Source organism: Perognathus longimembris, chromosome 6 (assembly GCF_023159225.1).
Source record: "Perognathus longimembris pacificus isolate PPM17 chromosome 6, ASM2315922v1, whole genome shotgun sequence".
NCBI classification, from domain to species: domain Eukaryota; kingdom Metazoa; phylum Chordata; class Mammalia; order Rodentia; family Heteromyidae; genus Perognathus; species Perognathus longimembris.
The window spans coordinates 76,422,071-76,430,542 of NC_063166.1; the positions used below are offsets into that span (position 1 = coordinate 76,422,071).

Genomic DNA, 8,472 nt, shown 5'->3' on the forward strand with positions numbered 1-8,472 from the left:
AAGTTCTGGGTTGTACCATGAACAGAGGTCCTTTCTTGAATTATGATCGGGCTCTGATTCCTTTTTATAGCCTCAAGTGAGCCTCTTCCCTTCTCTAGTCTGAATTTCTTCTGGAAATGGAGGAACTGCTGAGTGATGATCTCAGGGTTGATAAACATTTGAAAGGGATTGTGGGAGTAGGAAATGGTCTATGACCTTGTGTCCCTGATGCAAAGTCCCTGGGTATATTAACAATGCCCCCAGCTGTGCAGAGGAGAGGAAGCAGATAAGCAAGGACCAGTGCCTTCTAGCACCAGCCACACCCGTGGCACACACAGTCGAAGAAGATATAAACGAGAGGCTCCACTCAGCTCTCAGCTAACATCTTTCTAGCAAGATGAAGTCCCCCATCTTCATCCTTTCTCTGCTCCTCATTCTGGAGAAGCAAGCAACTGGTGTTCCATTCTATGGTGAGTGGGAAAGGCTGGCTGTGGGGAAAAAGTCCTTCAGGGAGAATATCTTCTAAGGTTCCTCTGTGGAGGGTGGAGGGGGGGGTTAACAGAAGCACTTTCTGACATCCTTTCTTCTTCACCACGAACTGAGTCTTCTCCACCAAAATCCAAATCCTTTGGGGAATCATCGGTGATTCCATAAAAAGGGTCTAGATAAGGCTTGGGAGGAGGCATTAGAGGTAATGTAACTCACACGTTCTTATTATCAATTACCAGGCCAAATGAAAAGCCAGCTTCCAGGTAGTTCCTATGAGCATCTAATTGCACAACAGATTCAACAACAGTCTCAACACCATGTACCAATAGTCACAAAAGGAGTTTTACATTCAGAAGGCATTGTTACCAAAACAAAATATGAGATACAGACCAAAGATCTTGGCATTCAACAACAGCAGCAACAACAACAATTGGCCCAGCAAACTGTAGCTATCACAGATGCACTGTGCCCTGCAGAAGGAATTGAAACCCAACAACAATCCAAAAGCATTTTTCCCCAGCAAAGTCAGCAGAAGACACTTGTCGTGAAAGGTGAACCAAGTCAACAGAAGACACTTGTCGTGAAAGGTGAACCAAGTCAACTGAACACTCTTGTCGTGAAAGGTGAACCAAGTCAGCAGAACACACTTGTTGTGAAAAGTGAACCAAGTCAGCAAAAGACACTTGTCATAAAAGGAGAACCAAGTCAGCAGAACACACTTGTTGTGAAAAGTGAACCAAGTCAGCAAAAGACACTTGTCATAAAAGAAGAACCAAGTCAGCAGAAGACACTTGTCATAAAAGAAGAACCGAGTCAGCAGAAGACACTTGTCATAAAAGGAGAACCAAGTCAGCAGAAGACACTTGTCATAAAAGGAGAACCAAGTCAGCAGAAGACACTTGTCGTGAAAGGCGAACCAAGTCAGCTGAACACTCTTGTCGTGAAAGGCGAACCAAATCAGCTGAACACACTTGTTGTGAAAGGTGAACCAAGTCAGCAGAAGACACTTGTCATAAATGGTGAACCAAGTCAGCAGAAGACACTTGTCGTGAAAGGTGAACCAAGTCAGCTGAACACACTTGTTGTGAAAGGTGAGCCAAGTCAGCAGAAGACACTTGTTGTGAAAGGCGAACCAAGTCAGCTGAACACTCTTGTCGTGAAAGGCGAACCAAGTCAGCTGAACACACTTGTTGTGAAAGGTGAACCAAGTCAGCAGAACACACTTGTTGTGAAAGGTGAACCAAGTCAGCAGAAGACACTTGTCATAAATGGTGAACCAAGTCAGCAGAACACACTTGTCATGAAAGGTGAACCAAGTCAGCTGAACACACTTGTTGTGAAAGGTGAACCAAGTCAGCAAAAGACACTTGTCATAAAAGGTGAACCAAGTCAACAGAAGACTCTTGTCATAAAAGGTGAACCAAGTCAACAAAAGACTCTTGTCATAAAAGGTGAACCAAGTCAGCAGAAGACACTTGTCGTGAAAGGCCAGCCAAGTCAGGGGAGCACACTTGTCGTGAAAGGCGAGCCAAGTCAGGGGAGCACACTTGTCGTGAAAGGCGAGCCAAGTCAGGGGAGTACACTTGTCGTGAAAGGCCAGCCAAGTCAGCTGAACACACTTGTTGTGAAAGGCCAGCCAAGTCAGGGGAGCACACTTGTCGTGAAAGGCCAGCCAAGTCAGGGGAGCACACTTGTCGTGAAAGGCCAGCCAAGTCAGGGGAGCACACTTGTAGTGAAAGGTGAGCCAAGTCAGGGGAGCACACTTGTCGTAAAAGGCCAGCCAAGTCAGGGGAGCACACTTGTCGTGAAAGGCGAGCCAAGTCAGGGGAGCACACTTATCGTGAAAGGCCAGCCAAGTCAGGGGAGCACACTTGTCGTGAAAGGCCAGCCAAGTCAGGGGAGCACATTTGTCGTGAAAGGCCAGCCAAGTCAGCTGAAGACACTTGGCGTGAAAGGCATGCAGCCACAGATCCTTCAGCAAGGTGAAGTCTATGCCCCACAGGGACAGAACCACATTGTTCAATTTGTAAAGACAAAGGAAAGCTTGCTCTATCAAGGGCCAACACAACAACAACAACAACAACTGTATCAGGTCCAATACAAACAACAGCTACATGGCCAAAATCAACTAAAAGCTGCTTACCTTAGTCGCGGGCACTGCAGATGTATGAAGGGGATAGTGATGAAATCCATTGCTTAATACACTCATTGGCTAACTGAAGACCTGGATCAATATTGAGGTACGTTTTCTTAGCCCACAAGAGAGAGACATGTTTATAAGTAGTCATGCAAAGTCCCCTGGCCCATAATGGAAATGCTATCCACTGTCCACTTCCATGGTAAGGTTGTGTTAGAAACTTTGGGGAAATGTAAGATAGTGATAGTGAGGTGGGCATTGGCCAAGATACAGAAAGTAGCCTTAGAATCTTCAATGGTCTTCTCTATTATTCCTTTGGAGGGGTGTGGTTTTTGATGGTACTAGGATTTGGACTTGCTAGACAGGTACTCTACCACTTGAACCACACTCTTACCCTTTTTGCTTTTGTTGTATGTTTTGGAAGATGGGGAGGCATCGGTACCAGAGTTTGAACTCAGGACCTTGAGCTTTCATTCAGTTTTCTTGCTCATAGCTGATAGCTGATGCTCTACCAGTTGAGTCACTCACCCAGTCTGGCTTTTTGCTGCTTAATTGGAAGCAGGATTCTCTCAGTCTTCTCTGTCCAGATTGGCTTTGAACGATGATCTTCCAGGTATCAATTTCCTGAGTAGCTTAGATTACAACCATGAGCCACTAGCACCCAGATGGGTTGTTTTTTGTTTTGTTTTTGAGATAGACTCTTATATTTATGCCTGAACCCATTTAACTAGAATCTATTTCCACTTCCCACATAGCTGAGACAATAGGTACATGCCACCACACTCGGCTTTTTATTGATTGAGATGGGATTGGGGAGTCTTACTATTTTTCCATCTTGCCTCTGACTACAATCCTTCCAATTTCCACATTTCAAGTACCTAGGGTTACAGGTATAGGCTACCACATCCAGCTTTAGTGGTGTGGTTTGGGTTTTTTTTTTCACGTATCTATTATAAAATTAAATATGTACCACATATCCAAACATACTTATAAGCTTATGTTGTAACCTTTTAAATTCCTATGCTTTTGATTAGTAAAGTGTAAGTTGCCATAAGAACAGTGAGTACATTTTTCTGCATATCCGTGCATCTGTCCTCCTTTGTAGATCCTACCCTTAGCTTCTTTTTCCCTCACAATACAGGAGAGTAATGGTGCAGGAGAGATGAAAAGGGAGGACCAAAGATGATGAACCAAAGGTCCCAGTTGGAATATTTGCAATGTCAGGAGAGAAATCTGAAGTCCAAGGAGGAAAAAAAATGGTGTTCCCTGCATGTTTCCATTAAGTAGTCCTTCATCTGAGCAAAGGAAAGCAACAGAAACCATGGACCCCATGGACTTAGGGGTCTACCACCCCAATATTGCAGGAGTTGGTCCAGATGGAGCTAAAAGGGACTGGGGCCACAGCTCATGTCTTGACCCCTGACTCTGCACTGGCTTCACATCACTATGCCCTCTTTCTTTAGGAGTCACCTGACCTGAGTGAAATCTGTGATCCAGACTCCCATGTGCCCCAAGATATTCTTCTATGGATGGGATCACCCGTTCATGCTTGCTTGTCTTTAACTTGGAGATTGTTCAAAATTTTTGCTTTCCAATAAAGAGTTAATCTTCTGCATCATTTGTTTTGACTCGTGAGATCTCTTGGTTCCTCCAATGTCAGGGGCTTGGTGAGAATTTCTGCAATGTCCAGTTCCAAAATAAAAGAAAGGGGCATTCTTAGAACCATATATAAGCCTTTGGCTAGAAATGTAACATTAAATCCAGCACTAGAATTCCTCCAGTCTCCTTATATGTCACCGCAAACCAAGTCTACAGCCCCTCATGACCTTTTGTTAGTGGGACTTCGGGAACAGCCTTCCTAGACTGCTTTGGAAATCACTGGTTTATTTGTGTTTTCCATTCCACCTGTCCATAGCAGTCCATTCTTGCCCTTACTTCACAGAATCTCCTTCTTCAACCCCTTTCAGATTCAAATGTTCCAGGGAGTAATAGATTAAGTTTATACCACTTCAGCAAGAGGCAGGGGGCTAAACAAATCTTATCTGTAGACAGAAAGACCAGAGGGCCAAACATGATAGTTTGAGAGAGGAGTCTTCAAAGGGGAAAACTGTTACTGAAACACCCTTCTTTCTACTATTATGAGGAAGAGTCCAGTGGAAAAAAATCCTTCAGGAGCAGAAACCAACACAAAAGAGTCAAAAAACTTGCTAAGCTCTATAAAGGTCTTGTTGCCAGTTCCATCTCTGCCACAGAAACATGTCTATCATCTTCAATCAATCATCTCCCCCAGATTTAATTGCTATAAACTTGTCATGTTTTCTACATATTTTTGAATCATATTTTATACATATGGAATCATATTTCCTACCTATTCTTTTTTTTTTCTTTTTTTTTTTTTTTTGGCCAGTCCTGGGCCTTGGACTCGGGGCCTGAGCACTGTCCCTGGCTTCTTCCCGCTCAAGGCTAGCACTCTGCCACTTGAGCCACAGCGCCGCTTCTGGCCATTTTCTGTATATGTGGTGCTGGGAAATTGAACCTAGGGCCTCGTGTATCCGAGGCAGGCACTCTTGCCACTAGGCTATATCCCCAGCCCTCCTACCTATTCTTGATAGTAGGTTTCTAGGAACTTGTCTACAATATCAAAGTTATTCCTGTTGCTGGTGTACATTTGTTCAAATATTCTCTTAAAATTGCCTCTTGTTATGTATTCAGGAATATGCCCGATTTCACTTCTGGTTTTCTTAACTCACAACATCTCTCATTTTCATGGTAGATCCAGAGAATTGTTTGTCTGAATTTTAGTCCCCGGACACCTCACCTTGTTAATTGTTACTATAAAGGAGAAGTACAAAGGGGTTATAGTTACATATAAGTCAGGTAAAGAGTAAATTCCTTTTTGGATAATGTCACTCTCTCAGTTTTTTTCCTCCCATCCCTACCCACAAGTTGTACAGTTCATTTTTAACACAGTGTCCAGTAAGTACCGCAGCTGCATTTGTTCACCCTCCGTCCCTCCATTTCTATGCTCCCTTTTCCTCCCAAAGACAGATAAACAAATAAGACAGAAAATAAAACAAAAAACAACAAAGAAAAAAAAACCCTATTGTTTCTATTTTCTGTAATTCATTTCAGATGCACATAGCCATTGCACTTTTGTGTTCCTCTCCTAAGAGTATCCTTTTTTAGTCTCACTGTGTGTGAATGACAAGAGACCTGTGTAATTTATTATGTCCCAGTATATTTTAGTTCTAGCTTCCACATTTGAGAGAAAACGCAAGCCATTTGTGTCTCTGAGCTTGGCTTACCTCACTTATCATGATTTGTTCTAGATTCATCCATTTCCCTGCAAACAACATAATATTACTCTTTCTAAATTGTTCTGTAAAATTCCATTGTGTATAGATACCACATTTTTTTAGATCCACTCATCTATTGTAGGGCATCTAGGCTGTTTCCGTAGCTTGGCTATTGTGAATAGTGCAGCAATTAACGTGGATGTACAGGGGTCTTATGGTATCCTGGCTTGTAATGTTCATCCGACTTTTAACATTCACTAAAGAACCAACTTTAAATTTTTTTCTATTGTTTTCATATTCCTTACTGGTTTATATCTACTTTGATATGTATTGCTACCATCTTGCTGACTGTTCAAGGTTTTCCTTTTCTACCTTTTTGGCATTTATTAATGCCAAATTAGGTCATCAGATAGGATGGGTTTCTTTCATACTTTTTTTTTCAAGGCAACACTCTGGGTCCTTAGTTCCCTGCCCATACCCAATGGCACCCAGCTGTCAAGAGTTACTCAACCCTAAAAGAGAAAGGTGGATGAGTAATACTGAAATACATTGTGCCTATAGATGAGTAAGGTCAAAGGAAGCTCACTGAGAGCTGTTAAACAATAGGAAGGTAGGGGATGGGGAAAGACAACAACAGAGGGGATTAATTTGATAGCCTTTATTTTATAATTCAAATATAATTATATCTTAACATAGTACATACCAATACACGGAAAGAGCAAAACAGGCTCTGTTGGGTAGCCGGGTACTGGTAGGAGGGGAGGTGGAAGGTGAACGCAGTCAAAGCACTTCACATGCCTGCATCGAAACAGAACCATTAAACCGGTTTTAAGAAGTTGAGAGGAGGATGCAGGGGAATGAGAACGTGAGTGAGATTCATCAGGGTACATCTCATACAAGCATGGAAATGTCACAATGAAACCCCTTTATACAACTAATATAGGCTAATTAAAATATTTTTAAACGTTTTAATAGCATATCTTATTTGTGCAAAGAGGTGTTTACTCAACTCTAAACACAGAGGTCTGCTATTCACCCATCTTATTACCCATCCTTATACCATGTCTCAGAGCCCTTATTCCAAGTCTCAGAGCCCTGTATAGTTTATAAATACTTTCTTGGTCATTACCCTAGGAATTGCATAGGATAATCAAATCAACTTATAACCATCAAATTTGAATCCATTCTAGCTTAGCTTCAATCACATAATGGGATATATCACACTTGTTTGTTTTCCATATGTCTGCTTATCACTGCCCCATTTTTCGTTTGTAGTGTAATGAGTTAACTCCATTTGCATTTCTTTTACTTTGAATCAAAAACAATTTATTGTCTGTGTTTTCCCCTGACCTTATAACAATCAAATTTTAACTAATACCAGATTTAGAAACTTTTTTGTCTTTATGGTTCTGGTACTTTATGTTGTTATTGTCCCATAGTAGCAGTCTCTCAATTTGGGTTCCTGGGAACATGAATGTATAATTATGATGATATCCTATTCTTGTCTTTTAAAAAGTATTGTAATAGGAAAGTGTCTAAAGTTCAATGCACATACAACTGCAGAGCTACTGACATGGTTACAGCTTGGTTGTTCTTCCTGTTTCTTTACAGCTTTACCTGGGTAGTACCTCTCATTTTTTCTCAAGGGTTCCATTTGAAGCCCTGCTTCTTGGCTGCTTAAAAAAAGCCCATGTAAACTGACCACACTGTGATCCAAGCTCCTAACCAGAAGAGTCTAGACCCTTTGTTTCCTGAAATGATCTTGGGCAATGAAGTTGATCTCATGGGCAAGGTAGGGACTCCAATTGCTGAGCCCCTTGAGTCAAGACCCTTCCCCTAAGGCCACTTCTGTTGAATGTCTGCCTTGAAGAGGAGGAGTACCTCTGGGGTACATGAACACACAACATGCAATCATATGGGGACATCTAGGAGTGTTTACTTAGGTTCAAGCACCCAGGCATTCAGGGGCTAGTGCAGCCACAGCACCAGGGGCCCTTTTAGCTTCTTGAACTGGTGGTTGATTCCATCTTCCACATGGTGCTGGCTTTTCAGGAAGGCATAATGCAAGGGTTAAGATGGGATCATGGAGTATACCCCCAAGATCTCAAAGGAAAGCTTGGGAAACCATGCAGTATGTGACAGTTATAATGCAGGCAAATAGGCATGGAACAGGCAACATACACACCTATGAGTCTGAAGCCAAAGCTCTGAGTGAGACCAAAGGAAGTTGGAAATGCTAGGAATGTGGGATGTCTACCAAGCAAAACCCCAGGCAACAATCAGAGCCAACCCAAGTGGTCTGAAGTGGGCAAGGCTGATGGGAGGGGGCGCTGCTCAATCCATGAAATCTCACGTGGCACCAACACATGTCCCGCATGTTTGTCCTGATAGGTTTGAGTCTTGCTTTGGCCTATTCATTCCTGAATATTCTCTTATTCTTCCCTTTTGGAATAGAAATGTTTATTCACCGCCTTTGCATGTTAGAAGTATGTTTTTTTTTTTTAAGTATTCACAGGCTTCCCAACTAAGAGTCTGGTTCAAAGGAGTCTTTGGACTTCAAATTTTGAGCAA

At 42.3% G+C, this 8,472-nt stretch overlaps 1 protein-coding gene across 4 annotated transcripts; it reads left to right on the forward strand.

Annotated features, from left to right (window-relative positions):
- The first annotated feature begins 333 nt into the window (after window positions 1–333).
- On the forward strand, window positions 334–4,223 carry LOC125353821 (seminal vesicle secretory protein 2-like). Of its 4 annotated transcripts, XM_048349496.1 has the most exons (7): window positions 334–449; window positions 708–1,019; window positions 1,092–1,104; window positions 1,534–1,703; window positions 2,064–2,135; window positions 2,388–2,708; window positions 4,069–4,223. In XM_048349496.1, the coding sequence occupies exons 1-6, from the start codon at window positions 377–379 to the stop codon at window positions 2,666–2,668; spliced, it is 921 nt and encodes a 306-aa protein (XP_048205453.1). In that variant the 5' UTR covers window positions 334–376; the 3' UTR covers window positions 2,669–2,708; window positions 4,069–4,223. The 4 variants fall into 4 exon arrangements, 3 of the variants coding, with proteins under 3 accessions (XP_048205453.1, XP_048205450.1, XP_048205452.1); XM_048349493.1 differs by having other exon boundaries at window positions 2,064–2,708; XM_048349495.1 differs by lacking the exon at window positions 4,069–4,223 and adding an exon at window positions 3,747–4,060 and having other exon boundaries at window positions 2,064–2,708.
- Window positions 4,224–8,472: the final 4,249 nt, after the last annotated feature.